The sequence below is a fragment of the Sapajus apella genome, unplaced genomic scaffold (genome assembly GCF_009761245.1).
Source record: "Sapajus apella isolate SASKATOON/1434 unplaced genomic scaffold, GSC_monkey_1.0 scaffold43, whole genome shotgun sequence".
In the NCBI taxonomy this organism is placed as follows: domain Eukaryota; kingdom Metazoa; phylum Chordata; class Mammalia; order Primates; family Cebidae; genus Sapajus; species Sapajus apella.
The window spans coordinates 12,855,014-12,877,418 of record NW_022436983.1 but is presented as its reverse complement, the minus strand read 5'-3'; the positions used below and the strand labels follow the sequence as shown (position 1 = coordinate 12,877,418).

Sequence of the window (22,405 nt, the reverse complement as noted above, 5' to 3'; positions counted from 1 at the left end):
CTAATTTTTTTATTTTTTATAAAGACAGGATCTCACTTTTTGTTGCTCAGGCAATACTCCTGTATTGGCCTCTCAAAGTGCTGGGGTTACAGGCGTGAGCCACTGCACCCAGCCCTTATTTATGTACCTACGAATGTATACCCAGCTTTGTTCCAGACACAGGATGGAGGCAGTTCCTGCTCAAGACTGTGCTGCCATTAGGTGTGCAGGTGTGAGGCCAGGAATCAAGGGAACTGTGAGCTTATTCGAGTCACCTGTGCTTCCAGAGCCCTCGTTTCCCACCCTGTAAAACAAATGAGGGCCGGGGGTGGTGTAATCCCAGCACTTTGGGAGGCCGAGGTGGACTGATCACATGAGAACAGGAGTTCGAGACCAGCCTGGCCAACATGGCAGAACCCTGTGTCTACTAAAAACACAAAAATTAGCCGGGCCTGGTGGCAGGTGCCTGTAATCCCAGCCAGTTGAAGGCTGAGGCAGGAGAATCGCTTGAGCACGGGAGGCAGAGGTTGCAGTTAGCCGAGATCAAGCCACTGCACTCCAGAGAGACTCTGTCTCAAAAAAAAATAAACAAACAAATGTGAAATGTCCTACGATGGACTTGCTCAATGATAAATGAGTGCTGGCATCCCCAAGCTTGGTGTGGGCACTGTACCGATGCCTGGGTTCAAGTCCTGTTGGTGAAATTTCTTCAACACGTGACCCTGGGAAAATTGCCAGCGCCTGCACCTCAGATGCCTGATCTATAAAATGAGGACAATATCCACATCACTGGGAGGTGGTTGGACTGGGTGAGGACCCAGCACAGGAACCAGCCTTATATATTAATTTGTAACAAATACTTTTTTTTAAAATCTTTTAAATTTTTTTTTTTTTAAAGACAGTGTCTCGCCATGTTGGCCAGGCTGGTCTTGAACTCCTGACCTCAAGTGATCCACCCGCCCTGGCCTCCCAAAGTGCTGAGATTACAGGCGTGAGCCACTGCGCCCCGCCCCATAACCAATTCTTTTGTCCATTTCCCCATCTCCTGGCGCCCAGGCAGGCCAAGCCCAGGCGAGGGCTGATGCTACGCCATTGTGTGGGTGAAAAGAGATGGCACGAGGCAAGCCGAGGAGACAGGTCAAAATCCATGAAGCCCGGTTCTGGAGGCCCACCCAAGGTGTATGTGAGGCCAGAAACTGGCACCCAAGTAAAGTGGTGGGAGCTGAGGAGACGGAGGATCACGCGCCAGGGTGCACACGGCAGGACCAGGACAGGACCACCAGGATGCAGAGACGGCGCTGCTGGGCAGGGGCTGGCAGGTCTGCTCAGCATCCCCTGCCTGAGCCCAGGCCCCGCTTCCCCTGGGCCTCGCGGCCAGCACTTGCAGAGAACCTGGCAGAGCCAGTCAGTAAGGAGGAGCACACAGGCGTTGAAGGAATTTATTCATGAGAAGACTGAGGGTCCATCAGGGAGACTGTCCAATGGTGAGACGCTCCAGAAGCCCGAGTCGCAACAGCCAGGAGGGCCGGGACACCCCAGGCAGGAGGCAGTGGGCTGGCACAGAAGAGCAGACGCAGGCAGTTCTGGGCACAGAGGGGCTTTCTTCACCTGCCCTGCCCCTCCCCCCAGGTCCCCACCCATCTAGAGTTAAAGTGCAGCTGGGAGGGAGGAGGAGGGCAGAACTGGGGAGCTCGAGAGAGCCCGAGTGAGCCCTGGCCGTCCACGAAAGCCAGACGTCGGCCTCGTCCTGGACTTCCTCAAGGCTCAGCCCAAGCTCATCCTACCCAGGGCCTCTGGAACCTTGGGGCAAGGGAGGTAACCCCTCACTCCCAAACCCATCCAATATTTAGAAAGAGCATCCCCCGGAGAGGGGGGCCCGCTCCAGCAACTTTCTGGAGGGCCTAGAACTTGGGGGACAGTGGGGGTGCACTAATGTTTCTAACAGGGAGAGGAAGGGGAGGCTGATCTTCAGGGATTGTCTGGGGGGTCGTCCCCCTCCCTCTGGCCTTGGAAGACTCCTCCCTCTCCTCCATCCTCTCCTCCCCCTCCCCCACCAGGCAAGCCAAGGAAGCCAGAGAAAGGCCCAGAGAGCCCGGCGCCCAGCTCCAGCACCGTTAAGTCAGCAGGGTCCTGCCCAGGCCTGACTCCCAAACCCCTCCGCTGAGGAAAGGCCACTTCAATGCCATTGGGGCAGTGCTTCTCTGGGGATGGGGAGGGGGCGAGGGGCCTTGGGGGAAGCCTGTGGGGCTGGAGCCTCCTGTTTCTGCCAGCGGTCTTTCTAGCCCAGCCCCTTCCTCAAGGCTGAGGCTTGCAAGATGCTCACCCTAAGCCCTGAACCTCAGCAGGACCATCTGCACCCCAACACACCTTAGCCTGGTTCATGCCATCTTGGATGGCCTTCCCCCAACTCAGCGGCTCAGCCAACTTCCTCCCCCTCCCACAGGTTCTTCTCTAGAAGCCAGACAGGAAGAGACACCCCCCAAAAAAAGAGCCCTGAAGACCTCTGCTTCCTCCCCCCCACTCTTGAATATATTAAATTGTGCAGCTTGCCTCCAACCCCTCCCCTTCAGATCTCCATGGCAACCGGGCAGCATTCCAAGTCCGAGTCTGAATCCAAGTCCATCCAGTGCCAAAGGGGGGCTTCAGCCTCTCCCCCAACTCCTCCCCGGAGGGTGAGACCCAACACTCCACAGGGGGATGAGAGGGGAGGAAGAGTTGGGGGGCCTCAGTCCTCAGCCCCCTCTTCCTCCGTGTGGGGAGCCCCAGGGGGGTCCTCGGGCTCAGGGGTCTGCCCGCCAGGATGGGGGTGGGGATGGGGGTGAGGGTGGGCAACGGGCTGGGAGCCTAGCCCGTCCTCGCCCTGCACATAGACACTCAGCCCCTCGTGACTGGGCTCTTTGCCGCAGGCCTGGCAGCTACAGTGCAGGATCTTCTCCACCAGCTTGTCCACCCTGGGCACCTCCTCGTGGCCCGGGCACTCCAGCGTCACCTGCAGAGGGAAAGAAAGAAGGACAGGGATGCTTCCAAAGGCCTGGGGAGGAAGCCCCTAGGATAATACCTCCTCATGGGACCAAGAACCCCAGAGCCCACCTGTGATGCCCAGTTAGCTCCAGGGTCCCATGGGGAGGGGGAAATTGAACCCGTGCACAAGCCACCAGAGCTGTCTCCTCACACCAGACCTGCTACCTCCCCACCCATTCCCCACCAGCAGCCACAGGGAAATCCAGTGTGGCCCGCCCCTGCTAAAATCCCCTCACTGTCCCCATCCCCCTGTACTTGAAGACAAACCCTGACCCCTCTCTAAGGCCACCCAGGGCCTTCAGGTGCTGCTGGCTGGCTGGCCTCCCGACCCCTGACCCTGTGCCACTCTCAACCATTCTGTGCTTTAGCTCTGCCTCAGGGCTTTGCACATGCTGTTCCTTTGCCTGGAAGGTTCCCCAACCCACCCCACTGCCACTTGCCAACTGTGCCTTTGAATCTGAGCTCAGACTTTACCTCCTCAAAAGAGCCCCACCCCAAAGCCCAAGCCCAGCTGAGGCTCGCCCTGCAGGAACCCCATCTACCTCTTACTCTGCCCCTATCATCACCCATCTAAGTACCTTCTTTCCTTCTCCCTCCCTTCTTCTCCTCCTCCCTCCCTTCCACAGAGCGCCTATCCTGTGCCAGCTCTCAGGACACAAAGACACATTTCCCCCAAGGAAAGCAGAGTCTAGCGGGGGAGAGAGACCTGTCAAAATCACCCGGATGCAGGTGGAAGACTGCAGGTGTGACAGGTGCTTGAAGCGGAGGCAAGCTGTGCTCTGAGAGCCAACGGTGCGGGGGTGTGGCCCAGTCAGGGGGTCTGGAAAGGGGCCCTGAGGAAATGCTGCTTGGGACAAGAGCAGAAGAATGAATAGAAGTGAACTAGGTAAGGAGGAGGGGGAAGAAGTTGTTCCAAGCAGGGTAAAGGACAGGGGCAAGGGCCGTGGGGTACGAGTGAGCAGAGCAGGTGCGAGGGACTGAACGGAGGCAGTGCTGTTAAGTGCCAAGCTAGTGAGGAGGGCGGGAAGCAGGAGGAGGCTGGAAAGGCCGCTGAGCCAGGCCACGCCAGGCTCTTGGGGCAGGGCAAAGACTTTGGTTTGATCCTGTAACAACAGGAAGCCCTTCAAAGGACTTCAGCCCACGAGAGGCATCAGAATGGAGCTTCGGGAAGATCCCTGTCCTGTACAAGTTGGTGTCAGACTTCTGTGGGGGGTCCATGTCTGTACTCCCAGCCCTTTACCCTGCATACAGCGGGGCCTTGCTACGCTGCTGTGTCCACCTGCTGGAATGCAGGAGGCTGGGGAGAAAGGCCAAGGCCAGGGCAGGCTCTGGGCCAAGGCTGGGCGGGGCAGGCCGGCAGTACTCACAATCTCCCACATGGACTGGGCTGGCATGCAGGAGTCACAGTGAACCAGGGACTCTGTGGACTGTGGGAAGGTGTTGGGGACGCTGTAGCTGAAGCACTGTCCTAGGCACGCCCTGTGGGAGGAGAGGGCACCATGCGTGTCACTGTTGGGAGGCAGGGATGGGCAGCCCTGGTCCCTCTTTCTCCCTCCTTGGGCCCCCATCCGCATCCCCCCATCCACCCCTTGGGTCCCACCTGTTCTGGATGGACTTGGCCTCACAGCCACTGTGTCCCACGATCTGGGTGATGTTCTTGGCTTCGCACCAGGCACTCTTGTCCGGGAACAGTGCCAGCTTGTTGATGGGCGGTGGGGCAGCCAGCAGCATGGCAGGGAGAACAGCCCCCACCAGGACCCGAAGCATCATGCCCGTGGCCTCCAGAGCCCTGGAACAGAGCACAGGTGCCAGGTGAGGCACAGCAGGGTCCAGGGGTCTGGGCAGTGGTGTTACAGCATGGGCTCTGGCATCTGACTCCATGGCACAACCCCAGCCCTCCTACTTACTAACCAAGTGCGACTTTGAACAAGTTATTTCTCCACTCTGAATCCCACAATTGGAGCTGGGAGTGGTACCTACATCAGATGGGTATCTGGAAGGTCAAATGAGATATTAAATCAGCCTAGCAGATAGGCACATTCCGTATGTGTTGATTGGTTTTATAACTTCCTATGTTGCCTTGAGCAAGTTACTTTTTATGTTGGTGCCTTGGTTTCTTCATCTAAAAAGGGGAGATGGTGCCACTGCATGGCGAAGGATTGCAGTCACGAAGTGTTCAAGCACGTGTCAAGTGTTGAACAACTGCTACCTTTCTCCCTTTGACCCTGTGGGTCAACAGGAAAATGCACAAAAAGTTGTCCACACAGCCCTCGAGGAGCTGGCCACACACCACGTCTCCTGGAAAGCCGTTGCAACAGCTGTCAGGATTCTGATGTTTGAAAACTTAGCCTTAACCTTCACGTTGCTGTGATTTTTGTTTTTGTTTTTTGAGAAAAGATCTCACTCGGTCACCCAGGCTAGAGTGCAGTGGCGTGATCACGGCTCACTGCAGCCTCGACTTCCCTGGCTCAGGTGATCCTCCCAACTCAGCCTCCTGAGTAGCTGGGACTACAGGTCCCAGCTAATTTTTGTAAAGACAAGTTTCACCATGTTGTCCAGGCTAGTCTCAAACTCCTGGGGCTCAAGTGATCTTCCTGCCTCAGCCTCCCAAAGTGTTGGGATTACAGGCGTGAGCCACTGCACCTGGCTGCAGTGACTTCATGGGCCACTCTGGCTGGCCAGACCTCAGGCAAAAAAACTGACCCTGAACCAGGCAGTATTGCTTATTTATTTATTTATTTATTTATTTATTTTTGAGACAGAGTTTCACTCTGTCGCCAGGTGCCAGGCTGGAGTGCAGTGGCACAACCTCGGCTCACTGCAACCTCCACCTCCCAGGTTCAAGCAATTCTCCTGCCTCAGCCTCCCTAGTAGCTGGGACTACAGGTGCATGCCACCACGCCCAGCTAATTTTTGTATTTTTAGTAGAGACGGGGTTTCACCGTGTTGGCCAGGATGGTCTCAATCTCTTGACCTCGTGATCTGCCCACCTCGGCCTCCCAAAGGGCTGGTATTACAGGCATGAGCCACCGCGCCCGGCCAGTATTGCTTTCTAAGATGCCTCACCAGAAACTCGAATCCACAAGTCCACGCAGATCACTACCCCCGGCCCCATCCAGAGTCAAGCAGGAGCCAATCAAAGCCAAGCACTTGGCTATTTGCAAATTGCCCTGCTACAGGATGCAGTGAGATACTAAAACAATACCAGGATCTGCCAAAAGGTGGTGCTGCAGGGCAGTGTGTGTCAAAGGATTCTGCTTGTTGGAGACACATGCCAGTGGGTTTCACCCACTGCAAAAAGCACAGAGGAGGGAGGCTTCAGAGAGATTCAGAGATGAGGGCAGTGCCTTCTTCGAGGAGACCCCCAAACCCACAGAGGACAGGACAGTGGAGAACGGGCATGTTTCTACATGTGCCTGTGACGGGGACACTCAGGCCTGTTTCCCCGAAACCTTAAAGTGAGTGCAGTGACCCAGCCCCATGGTTCCCAAACATGACAAATGATCAGAATTCCCTGGGAACTCCTGGAGTAAAAGTTCTAGGGTGGGGAGGAGTCTGCGTTTTGATCAGGCTTCCTCAGCAGCTCTGCACTCAGTCAAGCATTATTTTGGGACAGTCCCTGCAAAAGATAAAGTAAGGCTGAATCAGGAGGGACAGGTCCTGGTCCCACTGGCTCCATAAAAGCCCAGCACCAGGAGTCAGGTGGCTTGGGAATGGGCATCCCATTTAGGACAGTCCTACTATGGACCATGGGGATGGCAGAGCCAGGTAGATTATGATTTTATTTTTATTTATTCATCTATTTTTTTGAGACAGTCTCACTCTGTCACCCAGGCTGGGGTGCAGTCATGTGATCTAGGCTCACTGCAAACTCCGCCTCCAGGTGCAAGCGATTCTGCTGCCTCAGCCTCCAGAGTAGCTAGAATTACAGGCACTCACCACCACATCCCACTAACTTTTGTATTTTTAGTAAATATGGGGTTTCGCCATGTTGGCCAGGCTGATCTGGAACTCATGACCTCAAGTGATCTGCCCACCTCAGCCTCCAAAAGTGCTAGGACTACAAGTGTGAGCCATTGCGTTTGGCCAAGAGCCAAGTACCTTATAAAGTGTCTGGGGAGCAGGGGTCTCAAGGAGGGCTGGCTGGGCATGGCTCCCGCAGGGCTGTGACCACCCCCTGGCACTCTGCTCCCCATCTAGCACGCTCCCCCAGCTCCTGCCCCTCTCCTGCAGGTCTCCATCTCAGGGGACCCCAATGCTGGGATGAGCCCCACTCCCAGCCCCCTAGGGAGGAAGGGCAGCTGGAAGTGAGGTCGGACAGGCTGCCCCCCCCACACCATCCCAGATGAGTTCCTGTCACAAGGCTCTCACCCACGCATTTCCGGTCTCACTGACAAAGCCCATGTTTCCAGTACAACCACATCCTAACAAAATAGAATGGATTCCTTCCTAACTGGTAACCTGATGAATTTTTCAACAAGCCTGGCATGCAGGAGGCTTCCTGAGTCCTGAGTCAGGGTCTGCCCACAGCATACCTGAAGGGCCCTGTAGGTCCATTTAAGGCCAGGACTCCCTGGGCCCTCTCTGGGCTGGACTGGCCCCCTAGGCCCTTGGAGAGGTCCAGGGACTCTTGTCCTCCTGTATCTGACTCCACCTTGCTTCCTCAGGAACAACAGGTCACAGGGGGCAAGGAGGTGCCTGGGGAAGGAAGTGATGTGGATGTGGAACTGAGACTGGGGTTGTAATGAAAGTAGCCTGGGCCAGGCGTGGTGGCTCACACCTGTAATCCCAACACTTTGGAAGGCCAAAGCAGGAGGATTGCTTGAGCTCAGGAGTTCAAGACTAGCCTGGGCAGCCAAGTGAGACTTGGTCTAAAAAAAAAATAAAATAGCCAGGCATTGTGATGTGCACCTGTAGTCCAGCTATGTGGGAGGCTGAGACGGGAGGATGGCTTGAGACCAGGAGCTTGAGGCTGCAGTGAGCCATGACTGTGCCCCTGCACTCCAGGCTGGGTGACAGAGCAAGAACCTGCGGAAAGGGAAAGGGGGAAAAAAGGACAGGAAAGAAAAGAGAAAGGAAGGGAGGAAGGGTGGCTGGGATGAGCACTCGGAGATGGAATTAGGAGAGGTCACAACTGAGGCTGTGGGTCAGGACCAGGCTGAAGCGAGTGTTGGAACCACAGCTGAGGCTAATGAAGGCTTCCTGGGAGATGGGGTAATGGGGACTTTTGGGAGGAGGCCCAGAGATCAGGAACTGGTGATCAGGGTCAGGCTGGGGCAGAGGTTAGGAGAAATGAGATGAGCTAAGGCAGAAGGTCCCTCCTTACCTTCCACCCTTGCCAGTGCACAGCTGAGTTCACCACAGGGCCAGCTGTGCCCACAGAGGGGTGCTGTAACCCAACCCAACAGGCACTGGCAGGGCGCTGGGGCCATGGCCTCCCTGGGCCAGCAGCATGGAGCTCTGGCATTCTCCACGGGCACCCCCTAACCCCAGAAGCGTGGACCCTGCAGTCCCCAGTATTTGAACTGCAGCCCCTCTCCTTAGGAGCTGTGTGACTCCCAGAAATAAGTTCACTCCTCAGAACCAACCTTTCTCCTCCCTAATACGGGGAGCATTGTGCCTTCCCTGGAGAAGCACTGGGAGGAGTAAATGAAGGTATTCGGCATCAAGGAGGCACCCGCTAAGGTCAGCTCTCTAACCCCCAGAGGATCACAGGAAAGGCTGGGCCAGCATAAGAGCCAAGGCTGGGCTGGAACAGGAGACAGTGAGGATGCCAGGTGAAGTCTCGCCCACACACGGCTGTTATCCAGACACACCTACCTCCTCCCGCCCTCCTGCCCAGCCCCGAAGAGCCCAGGCTGCCCCCCACCAGTGGGGTGGGCTCTTAGCTGGCAGGTTTTCTTTTTTGTTAGTTTATGCTTTTTTGTTTGTTCACGCAGCAACTCAGCTATTTTTTTTTTAAGCAGCCATCGTACTTTCCTTCCTGAGCCTTGAGAGCCTCGCCCAGATTCTCAACCCTTCCTCCCACCCTGAAGGTCACACAGCAAGTCATGGGACTCCCCAAAAGCAAGGGCGGGAAGGGAAGCTGGAGACCTCCCAGGCCAAGTCCCCCTGCTCTGCAAGGGAGCTGTCTTAAGGCCCCCGGCAAGTCAGGCAAAGCAATGCCCTGCCCTGGGCTGTTCAGCTCCCTGCAGTTCCATACTCACTCACTCACTTCTCAGAGGGCAGGGGTCACTTCTAGGAGGGCGGGGAGAGAGGCAACAGTGAGGGCAGGGAGCTGAGGCCCCAGACCCTATGCCCACCCGGGCACTCCCCTGAGGGGAGGTCCAGGGATGTGGGTAAACAGGAGGCAGTTGTTTTGAGTGGGGGCAGTCAGAGATGGCTCTCAGGAGGAGAGCAGAGATTCTTAATTCTGAATTAAATATAAATGCAATCACAATCATGCGTCACATACCCATGGGGATGTGCTCTGAGAAATGTACCATTAGGTGATTTTGTTGGTCTGTGAACATCATAGAGTGAACTCAAACCTGAAGAGTCTAGCCTACTCATACCGAGGCTATTTGGCATAGCCTACTGCTCCTAGGTTACAAACCTGGACCACATGTGACTGTACGGAACACTGCAGGCCACTGTAACACAATGGTGAGTGACATCTGAACACAGAAAACGTATAGTAGGCTAGGTTTCTAGATATAGCAGATTTCTTAGCCTCTCTGTGCTTCAGTTTCTGCATCTAAAAATGGAGGAAAGAATAGGACTAGGCAGTTGTTGCAGGATAGAATAAATTAATATCCAGGCCAGGCGCGGTGGCTCACGCCTGTAATCCCAGCACTTTGGGAGGCCAAGGTGGGAGAATTGCTTGAGCTCAGGAGTTCAAGACTAGCCTGGGCAACAAAAGGCGATCCCATCTCTATAAAAATTAAAAAACTAGCCAAGTGTACTGGCGTGTGCCTGTGGTCCCAGCTACTTGGGAGGCTGAGGTAAGAGGATCACTATGGCCTGGGAGGTTGAGGCTGCAGTGAGCCAGGATCGTGCCATCTTTCATGGTACAATTATGAAAGAAAGAAAGAAAAGGTGTAGTTAAAATATGGTATTATAATCCCATGGGAGGCCAGGCGCAGTGGCTCAGGCCTGTCATCCCAACATTTTGGGAGGTCAAGGTGGGCAGGTCACTTGAGGTCAGGAGTTCAAGATCAACCTGGCCAACATGGTGAAACCCCGTCTCCACTAAAAATACAAAAACTAACCAGGTGTGGTGGTGCACACCTGCAGTCCCAGCTACAGGTACCACTGCACTCCAGCCTGGGGGACAGAGTGAGACTCCATCTCAAAATAATAATAATAATAATTTTATGGCAGCCCCATCATGTATGTGGTTCATCATTATGCGGTGTGTGACTGGATATTAATTTTTTGTTTTTTGAGATGGAGTATTGCTCTTGTTGTCCAGGCTGGAAGGTAATGGCACAACGTTGGCTCACAGCAACCTCTGCCTCCTAGGTTTAAGCAATTCTCCTGCCCCAGCCTCCCGAGTAGCTGGGATTACAGGCATGCGCCACCACGCCCAGCTAAGTTTGTATTTTTAGTAGAGACGGGGTTTCACCATGTTAGTCAGGCTGATCTTGAACTCCTGACCTCAGATGATCAGCCCGCCTCGGGCTCCCAAAGTGCTGGGATTACAGGCGTGAGCCACCGCGCCTGGCCTGGATATTAATTTATTCTGTCCTGCAACAACTGCCTAATCCTATTCTTTCCTCCATTTTTACATGCAGGAACTGAAGCACAGAGAGGCTAAGAAATCTGCCTGGACTTACACTGTTAGGAAACAGGAGAATCGGGATCTGAACCTGGACAGTAGCAGGTTAACCCCCAGCCACCCTTGCAGGTGAAAAGGTTGACAGAAGAGAAAGAGGCAAGAAAGGACAGAATCTGGAGTCAGGATGAGGCCTGGAGCTCGTGCCACTGCCCCAGCTGACTGTGCCTCTCATTCTTGTTAGCACCCTGGCATTCAGCCACTGCCTGGGCTGGAAGCTTGGGGGCTCCATAGACCAGAATTCAAATCCCACTCCCGACTCCCTAGCTGACCATCTGGTGGCCATGACTGACCCTGGCTGTTGGAGCCCTGGTAAAGGTATGTGTGACTCTATCCTTCCTCCTAGGGGTGCTGTGGGGCTTTAAAGGAGGTGTCCTTAGCACAGATGAGTGCCTTCTTCCCAACCCCACCTACCCACCACTCCCAAATCCAAGCCCTCCACTTCCTCGGCAGCCCCTGCAAATGCCTGGTACATTCTGAGCTGCCGCTCACACAGAAAGAAAGTTCCCTGGGAGGCGATACCAGCAGACCCATTTTGGCACTGTGGAAACTGAGGCACAGGTCCAGGAAGTGACCCACCCGTAGCTCCCACTCTGGGGAAGAGGACAGAGAACAAACACAGCAGCCGTACCCTAGTTGCTTTCCTGGAAGCCTTGGTCCAGAGGGTCCCCAGCAAAGCCAGCTTCGGGGTCAGGCCTGCAGAGCCCCTTTTTGGAAATGCCTGCTAAAACTGAAGACGCCGGACCCAGCCCTCCTCATGTGACCCCCCATGTCTGAGGCATGGCCTGGGTACCTGAATGTGCTCACGACGGGACTCCAAGACCCAGTCAGGCCAGGAGCGACAGCCTCCCAGCCCCCAGGAAAGGGGCCTTGATTAACAGCACTGCTGCTGGCCCCCCACCAGCCCACTGCCTGGATTCTGGGACCTGGAAAGGTATCTGAAATGACCCCTAAATATACAAGAGCAGCCTAGATTTCAAGGAACACCTCCTCCTGACTCCTGCCCATCACAAAACCCTTTGTAGAGCGGATCAGCTTTGGTATAACAAGTGAACCATCCTCCCCAATTCCTCTTTTGGGTTAAGTCTGAATATTCAGGGTCGCTCAAGGCCAGATATACCAGAATTTTCAAGGTAGAGTATATCCACTCACCCCAGACCCACACATGCACTCAAAAGCAGGCATACCCCACCTGTGCCCCTATGAAAACACAACACACACACATGCATATATAAGCATGCCTATATACGTACAAACAAATGCACATCTGCACAAGTACCTGCTTTCTCTTACACACACACACACACACACACACACCCCAGGCGTTTCCTGTTACCCATTCCAGCAATCACTCGGTGCAGAGCCATGGATGGCAGGCCTGGAGAATCCATGGTAGAAAGGCGGGCTCTCCCTCCCCATCTTCACCTCCTGCTTCCAGAACCTCCTCTGGGAACCTTCCCACACTTGGCCCCAGCGGATGGGGATGGACAATACTACCTGTGGGCTCAGCATTCAGGTGACACTGCACTCCGCACACACACGAGCACGCAGCCTTTGTGGCTGGTGGCTTTCACACCAGATGCCCCCCCTTCCCTGCCTCTCCCTCTCCTCTCCCCCCACACTAAGTGCACGGTCTGCTCCTCCTCCTCCACTCTCTACAATTATGACAGACTTGGCTTCAAATCTTAGTTCAGTCATCCTCATCTTTCTCTTTATGTTTTTGTTTATAACAGGATCTCACTCTGCTGCCCAGGATGGAACGTGGTGTCACCATCATAGCTCACTGCAGCCTCAAACTCTGGGGCTCAAGCGATCCTCCCACCTCAGCCTCCCAAGTAGCTGGGTACTACAGGCACACACCACCATACCTAGCTAATTTTTGGTATTTTTTGTAGAAATGAGGTCTCCCTTTGTTGCCCAGGCTGGTCTTGAACTCCCACTTCAGCCTCCCAAAGCACTGGGATCACTTGGCCCCATTTTAACCTTTCTGTACTTCAGTTTCCTCATGTACAAAGTGGGGATCGTGCTAATATCCAGCTCACAGTACAGCTGTGAAAATTAAACTGAAGAATACATGGAAACCTCTGGAGAGATGGTCCATCATAGTTAATTTCTCAGTCCACGTCGCCTTCAGTGCTAGCTTGGGCCTCTTACCCTCCCTGGGCCTCTGCCTGCCCCCTTCTGCCCTTCACTCCCACAGGATCCTGGGTGGGTCCTGAGGCTATTTCAGTCTGTGCTGCATCTGCCCCAGTGAAACTGGATTTAGGGAAAATCTCAAGGTGAAACTCAAGCAAGTGGGATGACAGCTGGGAACGGATTTTAGAAACTGTCAAGGGCAGCGCAACATGATTCCCTGCCAGGGCAGGAACTGGGAGGAAGATCCCACTCAGACTCTAAGACGGGGTCCTGGAGACACCAGCCTCCTCCAGAATCCAACTTGAAGAAAACAGGCTCTGCCCTGTCACCAGGCTGAGTGTGCTGCTGGGCACAGAGGGTGTGGAGGGCGGCTGGGCTGCAGCCCTAGGCTTGGGGCTTGGCAAGGGCAGGGCGATTGCTCCAGGTCTTGGAATGAGCACAGGGACTTCCTTGAATGGTGCAACTTAAAATGTTCCTCTGTGAAGGGGCAAGGCAGTGTCACACCTGGGCTCCCTGCTCACTCAGGTAGGGCCCCGGCTCTGGTTAGCTGGACGGGGTTTCCTGGGCTCACCCTGAGGTTTGAGGATGCATTCTGGCCAAAGCCCATACATCGGCTCTCTGTGTGCCTGGAGTCATCAGAGTCCAATGGTTATAGCTCGGGCCACTGACCCTTTGCTTCCCCTCCCTACGCTTCATGTTTGCAACCGTAAAATGGGCAGCCTGGTCTGCAAACGCCCATTTCAGCAGATCCCCAGGGAGGAGACTGGCTCCAGCATACTGCTTAAGGCCACTGTGATTCCACGACCCCATCTCACTGCAGGGTGGCTTCCTTCCTTCCTTCAGCACTGGGGAGGCTCTGGCCAGGCAGAGCATGAATCAGCTGTCCAGGGGGCGGACACACAGGGCCGAGCCCATGCCACCCAGGCCTGCCTACACCTTCCAGCCCTGGCCACCTCTGTGCCAGCCCCTCAACCCAGGCCATGACCCTCCTTACCACAGACCCTCCTGCCCGCAGACCAAAAACAGTCTCCAAAACAAATCCATACTAATGAGCTGCTGCAGGGCCGGGCTGCACATCTGCTCAGCAGAAGTCTCACTACAGACCTCACCATCAACCCTGCCCGTTCCGCCAGCCTCGGACCCTTGGGGTTGGGGGTGGGGGGAAGCAGCTAAACTCAGCCTGAAATTTCACTTTAAAATATTGACGCCATATCCCTGGCCAAGGCAGAACACCCTGTCCACCCCTCCAAAACACAGGCCCCAGGAGAGAGAAGTCCAGCTTGCAGGGGTGGGTGGAGAGGGGTGGGGGTCACCGAGGAAACGCGGCAGCCTCGCCTTTTCTTTGGCCCCAACTCAAGGCAAACCACGCCCAAACAGCCCCAGCATCTGGGGGAGTCTCGGGAGGCCCCATTCCGCAGTAACAAAGGGTGAGGGGCTCCTTGTTGACAAATTGCTTCCCCTCCTCCATTCCCCGCCAGCGTCCGGTCTTTGGCCTCCAGCCCTGACCTCTGTTTTCCCGGGGTGCCCCTAGTAACAGGCTGGTGGCGTCCAGCTGCGGGAGCGAGGGCCTCTGAAAGCCTGGAAGTATGGCCTTCTCCCTTGATGCCCGCCAACCCCTGGCCACGCCAAGGCAGGCGGCTGCCCCCTCTGCCACCGCTTGTAAAAGATCAGAATCGCCCCGCCCTGGGAACGGGCCGGGCAGGTGGCCCGAAGCAGGGCCTGTAGTCCAGCCGACCTCGCGGGGGTGGAATTCTTAAAGGAAACTGAGCCCCGGGAAAGGCTGGCTCTCCCTGCCCCAGACTCAATTCCAGGGAGATGACCTGGGCCAGGCCGCGGGGCCGGCGGGAGGCAGGCGGAGGGCTTGGCGCACCTGGTCCAGGAAACTATTCGTGAACCCCGCTGGGGGAGGGCGAGCCTCCGACACTGGGGGGATTGTCTGGATCGAGGGCGGGGGGTCAGGGAGACGCGCAGACACACGGCGAGAACCCCACAGAGGACAGCGCAGAGACAGAGAGGGAGAGAAAAGCGAGAGGCAGAGACACAAACGCGGGCAGCCGAACACGGAGGCAGGCGGGCGGGGAACGGAAAGAGACGGGCAGACCCGGGGAGAGTAAGCGGCGGAAACGGAGCGATGGAGAAACAGACACACGGACGTAGGGACCGAAGCCGAGGGGGCCGGGGGAGGCGGAAACGTCCAGAGCCGAGAGGCGCGGCGCGGCGAGGCCCGGGCACGGCCGGGGACACGCGAGCCCGGCGGCCGAGCCCCAGCCCCTGCCCGGCCACGCATCTCCCTCCCTCGCTCCCTCTCTCTCCCGGCCGCGGAAACTCCGAGAGAGCAACGGAACCACGGGGCGAGTCTGGGGACGGGCTCCGGGCTCGGCGGTGCCCCCCGGCCACCCCGTGCCGCGCCCACGTCCCCAGAGCCAGCGTCCCGAGGCGCCCGCCGGGCCCCCCAGGGCTCCCGGGTTCGGCCGCGGTGCCTCCGCCCGTTGCCCGCGGCCGCAGCTCTGGGCCGGGGGCGCGGCGCTGCCCCCGCCGCCGAAGCCTCTGGAAGCCGGGTGCCCGCGTGCCGGCCCGGGCGGTACTTACCGCGCGCGCCCGCCGGGTACTGCGGAGCTGGGTGCGGGGGTCGCGGGCCCGGGCGCCCCGGGAGGCTCGGCGAGGCGGCCGGCAGGGCTGGGGGCGGTCCCGCGAGGCTCGGCTGGGCTGCGCTGCGCGCCGTCTGCGGCCCCGGGCGGGCGCGCGGCGCGGGGGAGCGGCTCCGACGTCAGGGTGGCTCCCTCCAAACAGGGCGCGAGGGCGGGGGCAGCGGGGAGGGCCGCGCGCAGAAAGAGCGGGCGGGCGCGCGCGGCCTCTCCCTCCGGGTGCGCAGGAAGGGGCGCCGGGGCCCCGGGCCCTCTCGCCGCCCGCCTGCCCGCCCCGGGCCGGGCTTCGGCGCTCTCCGACGGCGCGTGGGGCTGCCGGGACGCCTGGCCGGCGCCCGAGGGCCAGGGCAGCCCGCCTGGAGCCCCGGCCCGTTCTAAAGCGCCCTCCCTGGGTTTCTCTGCGCTTCCACTCTCTCCGCCCGACTTTTCCCGAGCCTGGGCTGTCAGGCCGTGCCATGCCTCGGGGTGACAAAGATGGAGGTGTCCTTTTTGTGGGCACCGGGCACTGCAGACTTGCCCCGAGAGTAGGGCGCTCCAGCCCGCCGCGTCCCGGCACCGGGAGTCCGTCCTCACTCCGCAGTTCTGTGGTGCACCCCATCCGGTCCGCTCCGGCTTACGACCCGGTTCAAGTCCGTGCTGTTGGTAGCCTGGGTCGCTCGGCCTCGCCCAGTCTCATCCTAGTGTCGCTCTCGACCTCTAATCGGCTCCAGGCACTTGGCTTAAGCATCCCGAGAAGCCCCAGGGACTATTAGGAACTAGAACGGCGGCAAATAGACTCACTTCTCTGGCTCCTGGGAAGAGCGGAGCGCCTGGCCCCAGCGTCCAGCCTCACCTCAGGGGTTCCCATCCAATCAGTGGGCACTTGGGTAGGTTGCGGCGGCGCCTTCTCTACTCTGTGTGCTTAACAACGGGGTGAGAAAATAACTTGCTACTGAAAAGTGGTGGCCCAGGGACACCACGTGGGACACGATTGTGGGACTCGGGGATTTTGCTTTACAGCATAGTTACCTGTGTCCATGTGCTTTACCCACCTTAGCTGGAAACTTCCAGATGGACGCAGCCCTGGTCATCTGACTCATGTGGTTGCCGAGCATTCTGCGTGGCTCTTAGTGGCCTGCTGGGAACTCCCTGGTGTACTCCAGCCTACCCGCACCCTCCACACCAGCCTGCATCTGTGCCTCCTAGCTGTTGCCTGCACCCTTCCCTCTGCCCGGAATTCCCTTCCCCTCCTTTCAACTCCTGGCAAATATTTTTTCCAGCACCAGGTTGGAAAACCTTCCCAAGACCTTCTGGGAGCATCTCCCGCCTCCAGTGAGCACGGGATAGGAACTTCTGTTCATGTCAATTTCCCTCTAGAATAGCTGTGTATATCTCTTTCCTCCTTTAGACCTTGAGGGCAGGAATCATGTGTTTATTTCAGTGTCTCCAGTGCTTATGGGCAGGCCAGGTGAGATGTACAATGTATTTGATTGAATGACGTTATTATTATTATGACACAGTTTTGATTTTGTCGCCCTGGCTGAAATGCAATGGTTCAAGCCACCATGCCCAGCGAATAAAGTAATTGTTATCCCCCACTGATGTAGCACAGATAGGTCTTCACTTAATGGTAACTATAACCGTTATAATAGTTCACATGTGTTGAGCACCTTACCATGTGCCTCATCCCATTGCCAGCACTTACCATTCTCATAATAAACCTATGAGTTAAGTATTGTCTCTTATTTTATTTTTTATTTTTTTTATTATTATTTTTTTTTATTTTTATTTTTTTATTTTTTTTTTTTGAGACGGAGTTTCACTCATGTTACCCAGGCTGGAGTGCAATGGCGCGATCTCGGCTCACCGCAACCTCCGCCTCCTGGGTTCAGGCAATTCTCCTGCCTCAGCCTCCTGAGTAGTTGGGATTACAGGCACGCACCACCATGCCCAGCTAATTTTTTGTATTTTTAGTAGAGACGGGGTTTCACCATGTTGACCAGGATGGTCTCGATCTTTTGACCTCGTGATCCACCCTCCTCTGCCTCCCAAAGTGCTGGGATTACAGGCTTGAGCCACCGCGCCCGGCTTGTCTCTTATTTTAAAAGTGCTGCGCGCGGTGGCTCATGCCTGTAATCCAGCACTTTGGGAGGGTGAGTGGAGAGGATCACTTGGGGTCAGGAGTTTGAGACCAGCCTGGCCAATATGGTGAAACCCTGTCTCTACTGAAAATACAAAAATTAGCCAGGTGTGGTGGCGTGTGCCTGTAGTCCCAGCTACTTGGGAGGCTGAGGCAGGAGAATCACTTGAACCCGGGAGGCGGAGGTTGCAATGAGCTGAAATGGCACCACTGCACTCCAGCCTGGGCAACAGAGTAAGACTCTGTCTCAAAAAAATAAATAAATAAAGTAAAATAAATAATAAAAGTGAAAAAAAATCCCGAGGCAGGAAGATCACTTGAGCCCAAGACTTTGAAGCTGCAGTGAGCTATGATTGTGCCACTGTACTCCAGCCTGGGTGATGTTACAGAAAGCTAATTGTGGAGCTTAATGAACTTGTCACTCCAGCAAGACCTTGTCTCAAAAAAAAAAAAAAAAAAAAAAGTGAAAAAAAAGAAGGTCTAGAGAGAGGTTAAGTAACTCACCTAAAGTCACACAGTAAGAGGCCATGCCAGCTAATGTCTGTTGGATAACCATGTACCATGTACTGCAGAAACCAGCCTCACTGCACTGTACACAGTAGGCACACAGGAAATATTTACCATTTTGCAGCCAAAGGTTACCACCACCATCTTTCACACATACCCTGAGCAGTATGGAAAGTGGAGTTCTGTATCTTGTAAGAATCCACTCCCACACTGCAGAAAGCTAATTGTGGAGCCTGATGAGCTTGTCAGATTACACACAGAGCCAGGAGTAGAAGCCGCAACTTCCAGCCAGTGCCCTCCACGGGGCAGCCCATCATCTCTCAAACACGGGGACATTCAAGAACAACATCAACCTCCTAATCAGGGACAGAGGGTTTGGAGTTGAGTCACCATCTGTCTGCTGATGGCTGATAACTACAGGAAAGCTACTGTGTGGCCAGGGGGCCTGGTAGGTCACTTGGTAATAATATCTATCCATAGCTACATTTTGTGCCAGGCATGATACTGGGCACTCTGTCTGCTTCATCTCTAATCCTTACCACAGTCCCATTATTGTTCCCATTTTACAGGTGAGAAAAATCGAGGCACCAGAAAGTGTCATGACCTGCTCAAGACCACACTGCTAGTGATTGACAAAGCCTGGACTTGAGCCCAGACCTGTCAACACCAAAGTCCATGTTTCTGTGCCCACCACACCCCCTCTATCCTCTCAGCTGCCTCAGTGCATCTCCCCATCAGGCTGCAGCCGGGATGTTGCTCCGATGATGAGATCCAGGGTGGTGGGGCAGAACCTGTCATGTCAGAGTCTCCCAGCTCCAGCAGATGCACCTGGTTGGCAGTAGTGTTCCAGCTGCCCCTACAGGCCTGGCTGGCACAGGGCATGGGCCCAAGGCCAGAGCCTCCTGGCCCTGAGCCAGCCTCTTGGGGCCGAGGTAACGTGGGGCCCAGAGCTGGGACTCAGGGCTGAAAGCCCCTCTCTCCCGCTCATTAGCAAACATCTGGGCTCAGGAAAATGACCGACCTGGAATGTGACTGAGCGGTGGGGAGCTGCTCTCTCCCAGAGTCCGTGAATGCGAGCTCCCTCTTGCAGGGCACGGGCTCAGGCCAGCTGTTTCCTCTAATCCTGTCAGTCTGGCCTCGACAGGGGTCCAAACCTCTGCATTCTCACTGGAGCGAGAGAATGAAAACCAGCAAAAGACCTGCCTTCCCAGTCCAGTGCATTGAATCAGAGGGTTGCTACGCAGTCCCTCTCTTTTTACAATAAAGACAAGAGCATTCACACTTCCAGGTTTGGAGCTGGGAAGAGCCATTCGGACTCATTAGGGGAGGCTCAGGGTTTAATTTTTGCTGCATCGCCCTCTGACCCTGAGAAAGTTGTTTCACACCTGGGCCTTGGTTTTCTTATCTATGAAATGCAGTTTGTAGTTCTGTGTACTCCCAGAGATTAGATTTGTTGTCTGGATTCATTCATTTATCCAACAAATATTTACTGTTCATATGAAGTGCCAGACATGCACAGAGCTATTGAGGACTCAACAGACTAGACCAATAAGGTCCCAGCCTCCAAGGAGGTTATGTTCTGCCACAGGGAGGCAGATTGTGTAATAAACAGATGAGCGGATCTCACATAATCAATGTGTTACGAAGGTTCCAGGTTCAGTTGTTTAATATTTATTTAAAAGAGCCAGGTGCGGTGGCTCACGCCTGTAATCTCAGCACTTTGGGAGGCTGAGGCGGGTGGATCACCTGAGGTCCGGAGTTCAAGACCAGCCTGACCAACATGGAGAAAAAATAAAAAAAAAAAATTAGAACTGTTGGCCCAAGATGGTGGTTCACACCTGTAATCCCAGCTCTTTAAGAGGCCGAGGTGGGTGGATCATTTGAGGTCAGGCGTTCAAGACAAGCCTGGCCAACATGGTGAAACCCCATCTCTACTAAAAATACAAAAAAAAAAATAGCCAGGTGTTGTGGCAGGCGCCTGTAATCCCAGCTACTCGGGAGGCTGAGGCAGGAGAGTTGCTTGAACCTGGGAGGCGGAGGTTGCAGTGAACTGAGATCACCCCAGAGCACTCCAGCCTGGGCGATGGAATGAGATTCCATCTTGAAAATAATAACAATAATAATAATTTAAAAGAAAAAAAGGAGAAAAAGTGTTATGAAGGAACTAAGTCAGAGTGGGCGATGTGGTGGGGGAGACGAACTTACTGAGAAGCCGCAGAACACGTTGCAACGAGGTTACATTTAAGGTGAGATTATAATGAGACGGATTTGAGAAGATAGATGGACGCAAAGCGCTCGGCGCAGTTCCTGGAAAACAGCACGTGCTCCATAAAATGAAAGCTATTTCAGGGAGGTTTCATATATATAGCTCAGAAAAGGCGCTGGAGTCAGATGCCCTGGATCAAATCCAGGATTCAGTACAAAGCGTCCTCCCCTTACTCCAGTATTGCACCTCTTGAGCCTCAGTTTCCTCATCTGGAAAATAGGAATTGTAATAGGACCAATTCCCAGGATTCACTAAGAGACGTGAATGTGAGGCACAGAGCCTGGCACATGCTTGGCTCTCAGGAACTGGCAGTTACTATGGTGGGTTTTTTGTTTTTGTTTTGAGGTGGATTCTCCATCGCCCAGGCTGGAGTGTAGAGGCACAATCTCTGCTCACTGCAACCTCGGCTTCCCAGGCTCAAGCGATCCTCCCATCTCAGCCTCCCGAATAGCTGGGACTACAGGTGCATGCCACCACACCCAGCTAATTTTTGTATTTTTAGTACAGACGGGTTTTTGCCATGTTGGCCAGGCTGGTCTCAAACTCCTGACCTCAGGCAATCTTCCCACCTTGGCCTCCCAAAGTTGGGATTACAGGCATGAGCCACGACACCTGGCCATATTATCCTTCTTCATAAAGGAAAAAAGGATTTGCCCAAGTCCGCTCCACAGGTCAGCAGAAGATCCAGGACCAGAATCAGGTGTTCTGACTTTTAGCCCACCCCTCTGGGCTGTGTCCTCTAGACTCTTCCTCCTTGCTGGTAGGCTCAGGAAGCCTCGGGCCCCATCTTGGGCCCTAGGAGACACAGAAGGAGAAGGTGGCCATGCACCATGGGTTCCGCAGTTCGGAGTCTGTCCTCTCAAGGGCTGCAGAGGGCCTTGGCCTGGACGGGAGAGCAGGAATGAGGCCCCAAGGACTCCATGGATCCTTGGCCCCATGGAAAAATGTAAAATGTTCTTTGTAGGGCCAGGTACAGTGGTTCATATCTATAATCCCAGCACTTTGGGAGGTCGAGGCAGGAGGATCACTTGAGTCCAAAAGTTTGTGACCAGCCTGGGCAACATAGCAAGACCCTGTCTCCACAACAAAATTTTAAAAATTGGCCGGGTGCAGTGGCTCATGCCTGTAATCCCAGCACTTTGGGAGGCCGAGGCGGTTGCATCACCTGGGAGTTTGAGAACAGCCTGACCAACATGGAGAAACCCCGTCTCTACTAAAAATACAAAAATTAGCTGGGCATGGTGGCACATGCATGTAATCCCACCTACTTGGGAGGCTGATGCAGAAGAATCACTTGAACCTGGGAGGCAGAGGTTGTGGTGAGCTGAGATCACGCCATTGTACTACAGCCTGGGCAAGAAGAGCAAAAATGTCTCAAAAAAAATATTTAAAAATTAGCCAGATGTGGCAGCATGTACCTCTAGTCCCAGCTACTTGGGAGGCTGAGGTTGGAGGATCACTTGAGCCCAGGAATTTGAGGCTGCAGTGAGCTATGATCTTACCATTGCACTCCAGCCTGGGTGATAGAGCAAGCTCCTATCTCAATCAATCAATCAATCAATAAAAACACTATTTGTAGGTAGGGTGAGAGACCAAAAATCAAGAACAGAAATCAAGGCCTGGCACGGTGGCTCCTGCCTGTAATTTCAGCACTTTGGGAGGCTGAGGTAGGAGGATCACTTTGAGGTCAGGAGTTCAAAACCAGCCTACGCAACCTAGTGAGACCCTGCTCCACAAAAAAAAATTTAAACAAAGGTGATTGGACCAGAGAGGATGCCCGACCCAGGCTGGGCCTATCAGGCTATCTTCCTGAACTGAGAGGCATAAGGACCATTTGGGACAACTGCCACCCATACGGGCAGAATTCTTGAGAACTCTGGCTGCTGAAGGAGCTGACGAGGGCTTGGTTCTTGCCA

The 22,405-nt window shown here is 55.0% G+C and overlaps 1 protein-coding gene across 6 annotated transcripts; it reads right to left on the bottom strand.

Annotated features, from left to right (window-relative positions):
* Positions 1 to 1,400: 1,400 nt before the first annotated feature.
* NBL1 (NBL1, DAN family BMP antagonist) lies at positions 1,401 to 16,589 on the bottom strand. Of its 6 annotated transcripts, none has more exons than XM_032300641.1 (5): positions 15,542 to 15,631; positions 9,211 to 9,412; positions 4,601 to 4,789; positions 4,368 to 4,479; positions 1,401 to 2,968 (listed from the first exon to the last, which is right to left on the bottom strand). In XM_032300641.1, exons 3-5 carry the CDS (start codon positions 4,768 to 4,770, stop codon positions 2,705 to 2,707), a joined length of 546 nt encoding a protein of 181 aa, XP_032156532.1. In that variant the 5' UTR covers positions 4,771 to 4,789; positions 9,211 to 9,412; positions 15,542 to 15,631; the 3' UTR covers positions 1,401 to 2,704. The 6 variants fall into 6 exon arrangements, with proteins under 6 accessions (XP_032156532.1, XP_032156531.1, XP_032156534.1 ...); XM_032300640.1 differs by having other exon boundaries at positions 9,215 to 9,412; XM_032300643.1 differs by lacking the exons at positions 9,211 to 9,412; positions 15,542 to 15,631 and adding an exon at positions 16,378 to 16,589.
* Between the last annotated feature and the right edge of the window lie 5,816 nt (positions 16,590 to 22,405).

What these genes read in the sequence shown, in the direction of transcription:
- NBL1 (XM_032300645.1), bottom strand. Translation starts at nt 14,029, where the DNA reads ATGTGCAGCCCGGCCCTGCAGCAGCTCATTAGTATGGATTTGTTTTGG. An exon ending in GCCAAGTCCATCCAGAACAG is followed by an intron (nt 4,480 to 4,600) that starts GTGGGACCCAAG and finishes CTCCTCCCACAG; the next exon opens with GGCGTGCCTAGGACAGTGCT. An exon ending in CCCAGTCCATGTGGGAGATT is followed by an intron (nt 2,969 to 4,367) that starts GTGAGTACTGCC and finishes TTCCCTCTGCAG; the next exon opens with GTGACGCTGGAGTGCCCGGG.